Below are 16,662 nucleotides of genomic sequence, written 5' to 3' on the forward strand. Positions count from 1 at the left end.
AAAAACGTTTGGAAGCAATGAGTGGTTAGAAACTAGAATGCTGAATTTCAGAGCATGTGGTGATAGCAGATTCAATTATGGTTTTCAAAAGGGATCATTATCTGAAGAAACAAAAATGCAAAACAACCAAGTGCAGTTGGAATAGTGGAACTGGATGAACTGCTGCATAGAGTTAGAATGAGAGCCCACAAAGCCTTCTTCTGATTGCACAATTGCATTTCCCATTAATGTTGCACTGTGAATCCAGGGCTCGGCCTGACTTAAACCACAGTGAAGCTCTCTGCAGGAGGCGGTCTGAGTTCTCATGAAGAGTCACTGGTCTCGAAACATTAACTCTGCATTCTGGCCACAGATGCTGCCAGACCTGCTGAGTTTCGTTGACAATTTCTGTTTTAGTTTGAGGACTGACCCCCCTTTCCTTTGCAGTCAGTTTCATCTTTCACCCCTGATTCAAAGAGCAACCTGGACAATAAGCACAGGCAATAAGTATTGACCTTGCCAGTTATGCTTACATCCCAAAAGCAAGCATTTCAAATAAACATCTACAAATATAACAAGTGGGTCTTGTGACACTGCAGTAAGCCTCCTTACCCCAAAGACCAGAAGCTCCTGATTTGAGTAAGTATCTGGATTTTTGACCATGCGAAATGTGCCCTTGGCATGATGAAACAGATTGATTTATTTTTAACCAACATGTCCAGAGCTGTTCGAACACACTCAGAAGCTGATGGAAAGTATACCTATCCCTCATGGTACAAAGATAGAGACACTACCACTGTTCCATAAAGGGCTCAGCCAAACAGACTTGAGGCAAAAACAGAAATTGCTGGAAAAGCTCAGCAGGTCTGGCAGCATCTGTGGAGAGAAAATGTTTTGGGTGGAGTGACCCTTGAGTTTAGGAATTGTTTTAATCCACCTGACCAGGGATATCATGTCACACCTCGGTGTGGCAAGTTGGGACCTCCTAACTCAGAGTTAGGGGCAATATCACTGTGGCAAAAACAAGGACTGCAGATGCTGGAAACCAGAGTTTGGATCAGAGACGTGCTGGAAAAGCTCAGCAGGTCAGGCAGCATCCGAGGAGCAGGAAAATCGACGTTTTGGGCAAAAGCCCTTCATCAGGAATGAATACCACTGTGCCAACAAAAGCCCTAAGGGTAACCAAATAATTGAAATATTTTCTAAAGGACCCGTTCAGAGATGTTATAACAGACATCTGGAGTAGGTGGATCAAGCAGAATGTAATTTTTCTGATACAAACCATTGCAGTACAGCTTGGGTTAACCCAGTGGACATCGCTGGCCCAATCGTTAGAAATAAGGACCGGAGATGAGGCAGCCAAACAATGGTCAGAAGGAAGCTCAGCAGCTCCATGTTACAGACAGTAATTCTCAATTAAAAGATTGACTCACCTTCTATAGTCTTTTTATTATTATTGATCTGGAAGAATATCTGATCTGAAAGAAGAAGCGTTTCAATTAGCAACTGATTAATAACGGGGGGGGGGGGGGGGGTGAGTGTGGAAAACACTGGAAAAGCGAGCAAACCATCTGCACTATTTACCTCTGCCCCGAGTGTCTTGGTGCATAACTTTTTTTTCCAGAATTACAGCCTCCTTTACTGAATACTGAAGCTCTGCTGTAAAGAAATTAAAATAAAAAGTAATGTTAAATGAATGTAAACAGCACCGTGCAACCTTCCAAAGAGGCTCTGCAAAAAATTAACTCAGGTCCAAAGGTGAGGATCAAGATTAAACCTGTAAAACCACAAAGGTATAAATAAACTGCCGCATTCAAGGGGTGAAGATTTCAATTGGGACACGTCAAAAAGAATATTCATTTAAAGTGTGCTATAAACGGAGAATCTGCTGTCGTTTTGGTTTCCAACCGATGTCAACCAAGTTGCTTAAATTAGAAACTATGCACAGAAATTGTTACTGATAATTGAACCATTTGGATTGATTTCAGTCTTCACTCACTGTCTCAGTCTGGTTCAGCTACACTTAGCCCTGGTCACAGAGCAGGCACCGCCACCTGCTGGACAGCCTCACGATCCGCAGCTCCACCTCCCAGTTGGAACCACTCGGGAGAATTTAGTTATAAACAGGCTGGACAATTCTCACACTGTTGTTCAATGGATCCCTTCCATCAATGCAATTCAAGATTGACAGCAACCTCTAAATTTTACAGCTGGATAATACAGTGTACCTTCAATGTTCAGGACAACATGGGAGGACAGAGAAGTAAGGAGCACCGAAATTGAGGAATTTCCCTGTAGATCCAAACAGCAAAGTAAGCGATTATAAATAAAAAATCAAAACATGATGTCAGTGAAAGGGGAGATGATTATTAATACAATGTCACAAAAATAGAAATGTCTGGTGAATCTCAGCAGGTCTGGCAGCATCTGTGGGGAGCAAGCAGAGTTTGTTTCGAGTCCGCTGACTCTTCAGCAGAACTGAATCATTAATTCTGCTTTCTCCCCTCAGATGCTGCCAGACCCATTTAATTTCACCAGCAATTTCTCTTGTTTTCTCTTTTGTTCAGATATTCAGCATCCACTGTCCTTTGTTTTAACTTCGTGTAATGTCCATTACGCTCTGAGTTTTTGCGATCTAGCATTGCCACTAATCCTCCTGTCTCGGATGAAACTGTTGTATTATCGCACAGATTTCAGAGCAGAAAGGCCTGTATCTTTAAGACAACCACCTGACTTCAGGACTTGACATTCTGGTGTAAAGCCTTCCATTCAGTCTCACTCTGTGTCATGGAATCAGTGCAGTGTGTTCAGTCAGTCAGCAATGCATATTCAATGTACAGTAACATTAGTAAGCACATACCATATATGTAGCTGTAGGATAATGTAACCTTGTAAATAGTTAGTGTTATGAAGAAACTTCAAGACATGTACCTCAACAGGAACCAAACTCTGTCGCGTTTACTACATCAGCTAAGAAATAGAAAACCACAAAGTGCATCAGAGTCTATGGGAGTGTCTAATTATCAATGGCAGAGCATAGACCACTGATGAGTCTTAACAAAGTTACCTACTGCTTCATTCCAAAGAACTTGAGCAACAGGGGGAGCTGCGGAGGTGCACAGAGAAGGCTGAGAGCTAAGTTGCTTTCACATTTCTAGATGTTGTTAAAAATCACACAACACATCACTCACTCTTTCCGCCTGCACACCTTTAAGCTGCACTGTGACCACATCTAGAAATGACGTGAAAGCACTGGTGTTGGACTGGGTGAACAAGTTAAAAATCACACAACACCAGGTTATAGTCCAACAGGTTTATTTGGAAGCACTAGCTTTCAGAGCGCTGTTCCTTTGCCAGGTAGCTAGTGGTGCAGGATCATAGGACACAGGATTTATAGTAAAAGATCAAAGTGTCTTACAACTGATACTTTGAAACTTTGATCTTTTACTATAAATTCTGTGTCCTATGATCCTGCCCCACCAGGTACCTGATGAAGGAGAAGCGCTCCAAAAGTTTGTACTTTGAAATCAACCTGATGGACTATAACCTGGTGTTGTGTGATTTTTAACTTTGTCCACCCCAGTCCAACACCGGCATCTCCACAACATTTCCAGATGTAGTCACAGTGCAGCTTAAGAGTATTCAGGTGGAGAGAGTGAGTGCTTCACTATCAAGGACGACTAGGAAGAAGATGCAGGTATCCTCAGAATGCATCTCCTTCTCTTATTTAGTACTCATTCTAGTTTCACAAACATACATCAGGATAGTTCATCCAGGGTGTGTAGCCGTAATGACTGACTCAGCTGTGCAGTACAGCAGGATGAAGATTGGAGAAGCTAGTGCTGTTAGGGGAATGTTGACGCTAATTCGATTGTTGATGATGGAGTGGGTAATGCTGGGAGTAGTGGTTTGTGCATCGGTGCTTTGGTGCAGAAACTCAAGTGATTAGAGAGGAAAAATAAATGCACAAAAAATTTGGAGAAAAAAAACACTTGAAAAATTTCAAACATCCAGAGCAAAGCTGTCTGCTTGATAAGCCCCACATCCACAAACATTAAATTCCACCACTACCGATGCTCAATAGCATGAATGTGTACAAGATGAACTTCAATAGTTCATCAAGTCTCCTTGTACAGCACCTTCCAAATCCACAACTGCTAACATCTATGTATAAAAACATAAATACGTATACCAACAGATTCAAGAACAGCTTCTTCCCTGCTTTTATTACACTTCTGAATGGACCTTTCAAATTTAATTTTGACCTTGTTCTTTGTATACCTTCTCTCCAGCTGTAATATAGTATTCCTCCCTCCACTCTGCAGGCACCCTGCCTCTATTCCTGATGAAGGGCTTTTGCCCAAAACGTCGATTTTCCTGCTCCTCGGATGCTGCCTGACCTGTTGTGCTTTTCCAGCACCACTCTAATCTAGACAAATAGTATTCCTTAGTTGTTCTACTACCCTTCTGTACTTTGTATGGTATGATCTGCCTGTACTGCACACAAAACAAAACTTTTCACTGTGCCTAGGTACATGTGACAATAGTAAATCAAATCAAATCAAAAAGGACAGGGGCAGCAAACACATGGAAACACAACCACTTGCCAGTTCTCTTCAAAGCCAGACTCCAACCTGACTTGAAAATATATCACTGTTCCTTCAGTGTCGCTGGGATTAAGTCCTGGAAACTCTTCCCTCACAACATTATGGGTGTCTCTAAATCAAATGGACTGCAGTGGTTCAAGAACGCAGCTCACCACCACCTTCTCAAGGGCAACTAGGGATGGACAATGAAACACTTCAAAACAATACGTCACCTCCCATTCCTGCTGTGAATCAGTAATACTCATCCAAGTTAGAGGCATTGCCTCTTGTTGAACATGCTGTTGCTGAATCAAATGCACTTACTCCATATTAAAACAACATCTAATGTTCTTTTTCAGTTCAGAGTTATAGGTAGCTTAAATTCAATGATAAAGACGACAAATAGAACCAGCAAATCAAGACTGGACATCCATGAGGTACCCATGAGGAGCAGAAGAATTGTATTCCAACTCCTTCTGCAATCTCATGGCCTGGCATATCCCCCACTCTACATTACTATCAAGCCAGGAGATCAATCCTTGGTGTAATGGAGAGTGCAGGAGCACATGCCAGTAGCAGCACCAGGCATACCTAAAAATGAGGTGAAGCTACCAAACAGGACTACTTCCTGCCAAACAGCCTAAAGAACAAGTGATAGGCAGAGCTAAGGGATTCCTTGGATCAGATTTAAGTTCTGCAGTGCTGCCGCATTCATTGTGAATGGTGATGGACAATTGAACAATACACTGGAGGAGGAGGCTCCACAACTATCCCATCCTCAATGATGGGGGACCCCAACACCTCGTCGCAAATGGTAAGGTTGAAGCATTTGCAACAATCTTCAGGCATGTGTGCAATGGAGACAATGGATCCTGGCCTGCTCCAGAGGTACCTGCCATTACAGATGCCAGTTTTCAGCCAATTTGATTCATTCCATGTGATATGAGGAAATTGTTGGAGGCATTGGATACTGCAAATAGTCCCAGCCCTGACAGCATTCCAGCAATAGTACTAAAGACCTGTGCTCCAGAATTTGCCACATCCCAAGTCAAGCTGCTCCAGAACAGCTATAACCCAGACATTTACCCAACAATAACAGTATTGGTCAGCCGTGTCCTTTATACAAAAAAAAGGACAAATCCAACCCAGCCAATCAGTATACTCAATCATCAATAAAGTGTTGAAAGAAATCATCAACTGTGCCATCAATCAGCCCCTTCTTAGCAATAAACTGCTCACTGATGTTCAGTTGGTTCCACCCAGGGCCACATTCAGCTCCTGACCTCATTACATCCTTGGTTCAAACATGGATGAAAGATCTTCTAAAGGTGAAGAGAGAATGACTGTCTTTGATATCAGGGATTGCATTTGACTGAGTGTGGCATCAAGGAGTGCTAGCAATGCCAGAGTCAATTGAATCAGGAGATAAACTCTCCAATAGTTAGAATCATAGCTGGCAGAAAGGAAGATGGTTGTGGTTGTTGGAGGTCAGTCATCTCAACTCCAGGACATCTCTGCAGCAGTTCCTCAGTGTAACCACCTTCAGCTGCTGCATCAGTGACTTCCCTACAACATAAGTTCAGAAATGGGGATGTCCTCCAATGATTACTTAATGTTCAGCATCATTTGTGACTCCCCTGATACTGAATCAGTCCATGTTCAAATGCTGAAAAAACCTGAACCATATCTAAGCTTGGCCTGACAAGTGGTAAGTAAGATTCCTGCTAACAAGTGTCAACAATGACCATCTCCAACAAGAGAGAAACAACTATCACCCCTGGCATTCAGTGGCATTGCTAATACTAAAGCCTCACTATCAACATCCTTGGGGTTACCATTGATGGTAAAAAGAACTGCACTAGCCACATACATATTGTAACTACAATTGCAAGCCTGAGGCAAGGAATCCAGCAGCATATAAAACTCACTTCCTGACTCTACAAAGCCTGCCCTACCATCTACAAGGCACACATTAGGAGTGTGATGTAATACCCCTTACTTGTCTTGATGAGTGCAGCTCCAGTGATACTCAAGAAATGTGACATGATCTAGGATAAAGCAACCCTCTTGATTGGCACTATATCCACAAATATTTAAATCCTCCAACAGCGATGCTTAGTAGCAGCAATGTACATCACTGACAAGATATGCTACAACAACTCATCAATGCTCCTTAGTCAGGATCTTCCAAACCTACCATCACAACTGCCTAGAAAAACAAGGTCTGTAGATAGATAGGAACACCATCACCACCTGCAAATTCCCTTCCAAACTGCTCACTACCCCATTGGAAATATATCACCATTCCTACAGTGACACTGAGTCAAAATCCTGGAAATCCTTCCTAAAGGCATTGTGGGGGTCTACCAACCACAAACAGAGTGCAGCAGTTCAAGAAGGCAGCTCACCATCATCTTCTCAAGATTAGGGATGAGCAATAATCAATACCCAGCCTATGATGCCCATTTGCTATGAATGATTGAATAAATGAAAAATAATTTCAATCTCATACTGTAGTTTGGTTCAATATGGTTTGCTTTTTTCACGTTTGTGGTTTGACACAGCTTCAATAGTGCTTTGCTGATTATGCTGTGATTTGCAGAACTTTAAGGCAGGCACAGTGATTTAGCAGAAACGTTCAAGAATAACAACAGTCAGCACTGAGACTGATGTTTGGAATGTGACACTACCTGCAGGCAACTGGAAATACTCTCCAGAATTTAGCATCCACTCATTTTAATGAAACTTATCAGCAGCTAGATATTGATTTTCTTATATCTGTGACCAAATGGAAGAGGTTCCCAGTAGGTAACTTTAATCTCTGTTCATAAGATTGGGCTATATGCTTTTCAATACTTCCTGAGAGGACAGGAACCTTGGTCTGTTCTGTTGCCCTCAGCTGTGTGTCTGCAGCTCAAGAATCTCATTTCTATGGTTGGCTTTTCTACCCGGGGAGGAGTTCCACCTTCTTGTTGTCAGCTTGACAAAACCATATTGAAGTTGAGAACTTTCCACGTTGCGCATTTTGACCATAACCACTTGTACAGACCTGTTTGTATTTCTGCGACTATTTCTTAACTGTGACCTTCATTACCATTTTCAACTTCTGTTATTAATGTAACACAATTCAAAATGTAACACTGTAAGGTAATGACTTCAGTTTCCTGCGTTATCAAAGAAAAATAAATTATATACCAGGTACATACTTTTGTTTATATCTGACTACGCCTTCAGTCGATTCAGTGAACATATATAAAGGTATTGTCCCTAATGCTAGAATAAATATCAGCTTTGCAACCACTCACACAGGGTCTGATTTCACCCCTGTCAGCTGTTTTATTTTGTACTGTGGCCATTTATTTGTCTCTCATAATTAAAACAATCAGTGGCTAGACGAATAAAAAGGTTTAGCAATATTCAGAATGCTGTCTTATGTGGATAGCATGGGAATAATTACATTAAAAATACCTTGCACACACTGCATATTTATGACTGAATATCTTACCTTGATTTGGAGATGCTGGTGTTGGACTGGGGTGTACAAAGTTAAAAATCACACAACACCAGGTTATAGTCCAACAGGTTTAATTGGAAGCACACTAGCTTTTGGAGCGACGTTCCTTCATCAGGTGATAGTGGAGGGTTCGATCGTAACACAGAATTTGTAGCAAAAAATTGCAGTGTGATGTAACTGAAATTATACATTGAAAAAGTGATTGTCTGTTAAGCCTTTCATCTGTTAGAATACAGTGATAGTTTCACATGATTTACACATGAAAGAAGTGAAACTATCACTGTATTCTAACAGATGAAAGGCTTAACAGACAATCACTTTTTCAATGTATAATTTCAGTTATATCACACTGCAATTTTTTGCTACAAATTCTGTGTTACGATCAAACCCTCCACTATCACCTGATGAAGGAACGTCGCTCTGAAAACTAGTGTGCTTCCAATTAAACCTGTTGGACTATAACCTGGTGTTGTGTGATTTTTCACTATCTTACCTTGGTTAGAGTTAAACATTTTGAGTTCCATTTCCTCTCAATAGTGTTCACTTATCGCAATGTTGTCAAAGTATAGTTGACAATATAGTAACAATCAGCCATCCTGATGGTGTGAGCATTTCCAAATTTCATATCTTTGCAACACAGACTTTGTTTTTATATTACAGTCAAATGAGAGTGCATTGAATGGATCCTCTCTTTTTCCCACTTGTTTGACTTTGGCTTGCTGTTTACCAATTTCAGTGATTTATTTTAACTGTATAAGTGGTGGAAACTGTAAAAGATAAACACAAGTTTTATAGTAAGCTCTTAACAGAAAAGGTAGCACTTTTTGTTTGTAACACCCAATCTAAAATGTAATAATAATAAGTCTCCAACTCTCAGAATTTTGTCGCATTGTGTTCTCTACAGACTCAGTCTCTGGCTTCTCATGAACAGTCAGGGAGATAACTATTCAATTTTCCCATTTTTCATGTTTTTGTGGGATTTTATGCCAACTGGTGGGAATACAGAAAGTGAAACCAGGTACAGAAGGATTCCACACTCTTACAATATCAACTGCATCCTTCCATTGAAATTAATGAATGGATTATCTTTTTTTAAAACTCATTCATGTGTTAGGGGCATCACTGGCTAGGACAGCATTTATTGCCCATCACTAATTGCCCAAAGGACAGTTACAAATTTACTGTATTACTATGGGTCTGGAGTCACATCTTATGCCTGAAACGTCGATTCTTCTGCTCTGCAGATGTGGCCTGACCTGCTGTGTTTTCCAGCGCTACACTTTTGGACTCTGATCTCCAGCATCCGCAGTCCTCGCTTTCTCTTGGTCCCTGTAGGCCAGACCAGGTAAAGATAGTATTTTCCTTCCCTAAAAGGCATTTCTGAAACAAATGAATTTTTCTGAAATCATTCTCACGGTTTCATGGTCATCATTAGATTCTAAATTCCAGATTTTTTTGAATTCAAATTCCATCACATGCCTTCGGGTAGGTTTTCCTCTGGAACGTACACCTAAGCCACCAGTGTCAGCAAAATACTAATCCCAATTTTTAATAAATATCACTTCATGTTTTCACTTAAAAAATATCAAGCCAAAGTTCAACTTTGCAATCTGTTCCTTATAAAAGAATCAGAGAATAAGACCTTAAAATGGGACACCACAGAAGAAGGCAATTAAACCTGAAGAAAAAGTACTTATCTCTGTGAGGCAATTTAACTAGTCTCACTCTCCTGCCTATTCCTGCATTTTTTAACCTTCCAATGTTTAACTAATTTTTTTTCTTGAAAGCAACAGTTGAATCTACCCCTGTTCTCTTTTCACGCAATGCTTTCCACATATAAACACCTGCTGCATAAAAATAAACACTGAAAAACTTGGCAGAAACTCAGCAGGTCTGGCAGCATTGGTGGAGAGAGAAAGAGAGTTGATTCTTCTGCAGAGTCATATTGGGCTCAAAACATCAACTCTAGACTCTCCTCACAAATATTACCAGATCGGTTGAGTTTCTCCCAGTTTATTCTGCATTCGTTTTATATTTCCAGCATCTGCAACACTTAGTGTTTAATTGCTACATAGAAGTATTATATCTTCCTTGGTTCTTTTGCAAAGCATTTTAAATCTGCTCATTCTGTTTTTTGACCTTGTTATCAATGGGAACAGTTTCTCCTGATCTATTCTGGCTAGATCTCTTGTGATTTTGAAAAACTCTTTTAAGCTTCCTCTCAACCTTCTTTGAAGACAACATCAGCTTCTGCAATGTATACACCTGACACAAAGTCCTTCAAAATTGGATCAATTGTCATGAAGCATTTTAGCAAACTCTTTATTGTTTTCATGTCTTTCCCAAAGTATAATAGCCAAATAAGACACAATATTACAGCTAAGGTGGAACCGCTGTTTAATGAAGTTTCATAATAATATCCTTGCTGTTGTTCAGTTAATCTCCAATTAAAGGAACATGGTTGGAGTGTGACATTGTTTGGGTCTTGGATGTCACAGAGTACAATATCACTGAGGATGATTGGATATCAGGAAACAGTTGGTGGATTGCTCGCTTTCCCACTTTGGGCTGCTGGTCACTGGCATCCTACCTTTATTTCGGTATTTAAGTAGCTACATAAAGGTAGAGTCACTGTAATCCCAGGAGACCATCGGCTGCTCTCTCACTAGAAATGACTGGTACTCAGCTTAACATGGGGATCACCCATGCCTCAGGTGAGGTTGAGAGGGCATAAACTTCACGTTAACCTCAGCCTGAACAGGAATTGAACCTGTGTTGCTGACATGATTCACCAGCTATCCAGCCAACTGATCTAACCAACTGATGCCCACCCTATTCAATGCCTTCATTATCCTCCTCAGAATACTGTTACCACTCTCCTACCTCTTCAGAATCCACCATTCAGGTCTCTGATTGATTAATTTGTGCAAGCTAGAATTATGCAGCACGCTCTGTCTTGAGTACACTACAATGCCATCCCAAATTTCATACCCTTTTCTTCCTTCCACTCCCTTTTAGCCCCATCAGTTCTGAGTTTCCAAATATTCCCATCTTCATCTCCTGCCATTTGAGCCCCAGCCCTACAGCTTAGTCCAAGCCATCCTTTGTGTTGCGCCATTCTTCCCATCAAAACCGGGATGGTGATGACTATCCTCTTCAGCAGTAACCAATGTTCTCCACTGCACTATCACCTTCCAGCCTTATACATTGAATTTGCTCCCCACTCCCCACTTCCTGGGATACCGCCTTCAACATCTACAATTGACCTCCCCAGCTTCTCTAATCTGTATTAAACAGCCCCCTTGACTTTCAGTTAGCTGACCCCTACGACTGACCGTGGTCCTGACACTGACTGACTTGGAAGGAGAGCCTTGTCTCATGAGTGCCAGAATTCCGATTGTGCAGCTCCCCAAGTGATTAACTGTGAATCTCTGGATTGGTTGCACTGGACCTGCAGTATTGACCATGGCCGACTGTCTGGACTCAGCGATATGGGACCCTGGACCCTGATGGCCCCAAGAGTCTGACCGAGATTGGACACTCACTGGCCCTTTGATTTGACTGAGGACTGCTTGCCTTAGCATTTGAGGACCTACCTGTTGGTGGAAGCATATTCCGTGTGCTTTCTACTCCAGCTTCTGCTGTAGCTGTGACAGTGACAATAGACAGTGCCTTACAGTAACATGTCAACACACTTTACTGATCAATGCTGACAGCCACAACATTAGCTTTCGATGTCAAAGCAAGGACTATGAGTGTTTAATTTCTAAATGAGGTGGCAATGTTCATAAAGTCAAGACGGAGATTGTTTGTGGATGCATATTGGCCTGAAGTAAGTGAATGCCAAGAGAGCAAGTGAGGGGCCCCTGAGACACACCCTACTCTAATGCATGAGTTGGGTTCCTGTCTCTGCAAGAAAAGTGACCAGGCAGCAGCATGGCAATGCAAGGTGCTGGTACACTCCAAACTGCAGCATTGAGATGGGCAACTATACTCTCAGTGATTGCGAGATGACCCATGCAGAGTTGAGGAAGTGGTGAGGCTGGTATGTGTCTGATGCCAGCCTCAGTAGTGGGTGATAGTGGTGATGACGATGGTGGGGGATGGGGTGGCAGGGGGAGGGTAGGGGGTGTGGTGCAGACATGGAGCACACCTTGAGATGTTGTGACCAAGATGCAGACCAGGAGGAGCAGGCGGTAACTGGATCTGTCTTGTTCCCACTCAAACTTACTTGTCAGGCAACTGTATCCATCCAGTTTTCTCCCCAGCACATGGGACAGAAGGAAACTGTGCATAAATAAAATGAGAATAGGCACTAATAACGATCTGCATGTATGGAAAGAGACGTCTCGCTGCTCAGTAGCGACATTCCCATCTTCCCTTCTCAACCTTGGGTGGCTGACATTTTTCTTTTCAACAACAAGAATCTCATTTTCCCAGACCTATCATGACCCACATCACTCAGGGACTGGGAAGATTCAGACCAATGTTACTTTGAGCTTTTTTTCACAACACCAACTGATTAATGGGGGGAGGAGAAGAATTAGTCATGCACTGTCACAGGAAAGAGAAACCACGAGTTTTGGCGTTACTGAGTCTTTGTATCTCTGTTGTGAAATAATAGGCTGGGCCACGTGATATGCTCCTTCTGACTCTACGATGAAGTCTTCTTATTTGTATAAACCATTCCTCTACTCTGAAATAATTCTGCATCTACTTAGTGCTATAGGTAAGGTCCTTAACCTTCATGCATTTTAGCTTTTATTTGAAGAAACTGTGCTGTTACTATGAACCATTTCGGAATCATATTAATCATTTAAATGTCAGATTTATGCAATCTTGTTAAGAGTGACATTACTATTTTAACCCTATTAATTGTTTTATTATGAGGAATATAAGCATTAAATTCCATTTTGGGATATCCCATCCATAGCATAACAACTTCCATTCAATAAAATGAATGGGTGTGTGACTCTGGACTAGCGGTATGCAGCTTTCTTATTTGTGCTACAGGTACAGCAGAGCATGGGTCAAAAACTCAGATCTCTACTGGATTGCTTGATGAGTTGTATTTTAACATAAGAACTAGCAGGAGTTGGCAATTCAGCCCCTTCAGCTTGTTTGATACAATCATGTCTGATCTCAGCCTCAACTCCACTTTCCTGCCTGCTCTTCATAACTAATTAAATATCTGTTTATCCTAAATTTCCTTAAATTTACTCAATGTCCCAACATTCACCACACTCCGGGGTAGTGAATTGTATAGATTCATGACCCTTTGAGAGAAGTCTTTTTTACTCATCTCTGTTTTGAATCTGTCACCCCTTACCCTAAAACGATGACCTCTCATTCTAGATTGTCCCACATGAGGGAACAGCCTTTCTACATCAATGTTGTCAATCCCCTTTAGCATCTGATGTATTTCAATTAGATCTCCTTTCATTCTTTTAAAATCCAGAGATTATAATTCTAAACTGCTCAATCCCTTATCATAAACAAGCCCTTAATCTCTGAAATCAATCTAGTGAAACTTCTCTGAACTGCCTCCAATGCAACTACATCCCTACTCAAGTAACGGGACCAAACTTGTGAGCAGTATTCCAGGTACGGTCTCACTAATGCCTTTTAACATTGCAGCAACATTTCTCCACTTTAAACTCCATTCCTTTAACAATAAATTCCTTTTGCCTTTCTTTTTACCTGCTGCACCTGCATACTAATTTTCTGTGAATTATGCACGAGGACACGCAGATCCCTCTGCACTGAAACATATAGAGGTTTCTTTCCATTTAGATAATAAGTTGTGTTTCTATTTCCCTGACAAAATGGATAACCTCACATTTATCCACATTAAACCTCATCTGCCAAATTGTGCCTATTCACCTAATCTATCCACCATCCATTTGCAAATTTCTTATCTCACCATTACAACTTATTTTCCCAGCTATTTCAGTGTCATTGGCAATTTTGGCTCTAGTATTTTCTATCCCAGCATCCAAATCATTAATATGGATTGTAAATAGTTGGGACCTGATGACTGAACTCTGTGGCATTTCACTAGTCACATCTTGCCAACCAGAAAAATACCTATTTATCCCAAAACTCCACTTTCTGTTGGTTACCCTAACCTCTATTCAAGCTAATAAATTACTTGTAATCCCATGTGAGAATCTTGTACTTATTAATATATGATGTATAAATGGTTACATAAATTATACAGGCACATATCTGCTAAATGTTCACAGCCCCATGTTACCAGCCTGAGTTTGCCGAATTGTTTGATACGTTATGAGTGAAATTCCTCTGTTGTTAAAAATTTTGATCAAGCCTTTATTCGGACACCTACCAAACAGCTACTCTTCAATTTGAAAACTGTCCGTTCGCAATAGTCTATCATTTAATAGACCTGAAGAAAGAAATAAATGAATCTAATCATGCAGGCTATTATTAATGAACAAATTGCCCTGTAACTTGGGGGAAAGTTATCACGGGAATTACAAATTAACAAGTTGTAGACTGATTTATGCTGCTGCGCCGTTAGCTTCATATAAATAACATCTGCAGAAATTAAGATTTTATCAAAATGATGGAATAAAAATAGTTGAACTGTTGCTGAAGCTTGCATCATTTCCCTGATCAGTTTCACCAATCCTGCACCACTCAAGAAAAAAACCAAAGACAGGTTTAAAAATTATTCTGAAGAATTTCTTATGGACAATAATTGCTGCAAAAATACCTATGCTGATGGAATAGTGTATTCCCTGATTGGAGGGAGTAGGTTCCCACCAACTACCAAAGGTGTGGCCACTAATCCCAGATGTGTGTGGATGAGTACTCCAATAAATTCCGGTTTGCAAGTCAAAAGGTTTTCCACATGCACCACTCGCAGCCCACCTGTTGTTTCAGGTTAAGATTCCTCTCAGGCCCAAATTACAATTAAGTATGGGACTGAACTATTGAAAGTGAATTGTAGTTGCTAAGCAATAAATTAATTACTCAATTATATTGCTAAATTAGGATTTATAACTCAGGAAATATCATGCTAAACATGTATATTGCCCTGGTCAGAACACATTTTCCATATTGTGATTGTTTTGACTAGCAACACACACAAATTATTCAGGCTGTGGACAAAATGTAGAGAAGTGCATGAATCTGTATTCTAGAATCAGTTTAGAATAAAGTCAAGGAAAATAACTGCTTCATTCCCTTAAAACAAGAGCCATCTGTGTAGATGAAAGGTAATGAATGACTTTGTGCTTTAGTGAGTTTTGCGAAGATTTGTAACTCAGGTTGAGGTTTTGGATGTAGGTTTGCTCGCTGAGCTTGAAGGTTCATTTCCAGACGTTTCATCACAATACTAGGTAACATCTTCAGTGGGCCTCAGGCTTCTGCTGCCTAATAGGTTGATGAAACATCTGGAAATGAACCTTGAAGCTCAGCGAGCAAACCTACATCCAAAACTTTGTGCTTTGTTCTCAATCTGCACTTAGGCTCCCCACCCTCAGCTCGGCTATTTTAAATCCTTATGAAAATTAATGAGAAGCAACCTGGCTTATGCAAATTCCACATTCCCCAAAATCAGTTGCAATTCCCCAGGAATCAAAAGCCCACCCTTGTGTACAATCTGTCTCTGCATCTGTGGCAATCCAACAAGACCAGCGAACCCAAAGTCCTTCCCATTCTTAGTGATGGCATTAGTAGCCAAGAGGTCATAAGGGGTGGTCCTGTCAAACATGACACTCATCATCAGGCAGATACACTTGTGACATCCTGCAGATACCATCTGTCTTCTCTGCATCATCCTCCTGTGCACATATTGACAACATCAGGCCATAATAGCACCAAGTATTAGCTTGAGATCTGCCAAGACATTATAACGAAAATCCACAGGCAATAAAGGTAAATTTCAGATTGGCATTAGGTAGAATCTTCACCGAAACTGTGAGCAGTGTTTTGAATAATCTCCATATTTTCTAAATATCTATTCTCAAGGCATAGATGACTCTGAATCACATTTATTGCCTGTCACTGTTAGCCATGAGACTGTGAAGTGATGATGCTCCTTTGTTTGTATTAGATTAGGAATTTCAAAAATAATAACAGAATCTTAATCTGGAGGTTGAAACATGTGAATTTGGAGGTGATGGTATTTTCTTGACATTGTTGAGTGATTATTCATTATTATTAACATTAACATGCTCAAGGTAGCACCCAGCAATGTCACACCAGGCACAATACACAGTAATGTCATACTGGGTGCAGTGCACAATGGTAACATGATAGGGATAGTATCCAGCGATGCCAACTGGGTGCAGTACAGCAGTGCCAGAATGGGCTCATTACAGCAGTGTCACACTGGGGGCAATGTAGCAGCATCACAGGTATCCCCTGCTTTTTGAACATTTGCTTTACGCCACTTTGCTTTTACAGAAGACCTACATTAGTACCTGGTTTTACAAATCCAAAGAGGATTTTTGCTTTTACGAAAGACGGAGAGGTTTTTTCCATATAAATCATGCACCTTCACTTAATACCATTTTCAGCTTATGAAAGGTTTCCTGGGAATGCTCTACATTTGGA

The 16,662-nt window shown here is 40.9% G+C and overlaps 1 protein-coding gene across 1 annotated transcript in view; it reads right to left on the minus strand.

Annotated features, from left to right (window-relative positions):
- Window positions 1-16,662, minus strand: part of LOC122550457 (DNA (cytosine-5)-methyltransferase 3-like) — a 92,248-nt gene that overhangs the window by 39,744 nt on the left and 35,842 nt on the right. Inside the window, exons 4-5 of the mRNA XM_043691199.1 lie at window positions 1,564-1,638; window positions 1,413-1,457 (exon numbers count right to left, since the gene is read on the minus strand). Of these exons, the coding sequence (XP_043547134.1) occupies window positions 1,413-1,457; window positions 1,564-1,638 (120 nt within the window). The remainder of the gene's footprint in view (window positions 1-1,412; window positions 1,458-1,563; window positions 1,639-16,662) is intronic.

Source organism: Chiloscyllium plagiosum, chromosome 6, assembly GCF_004010195.1.
Source record: "Chiloscyllium plagiosum isolate BGI_BamShark_2017 chromosome 6, ASM401019v2, whole genome shotgun sequence".
NCBI lineage: Eukaryota > Metazoa > Chordata > Chondrichthyes > Orectolobiformes > Hemiscylliidae > Chiloscyllium > Chiloscyllium plagiosum.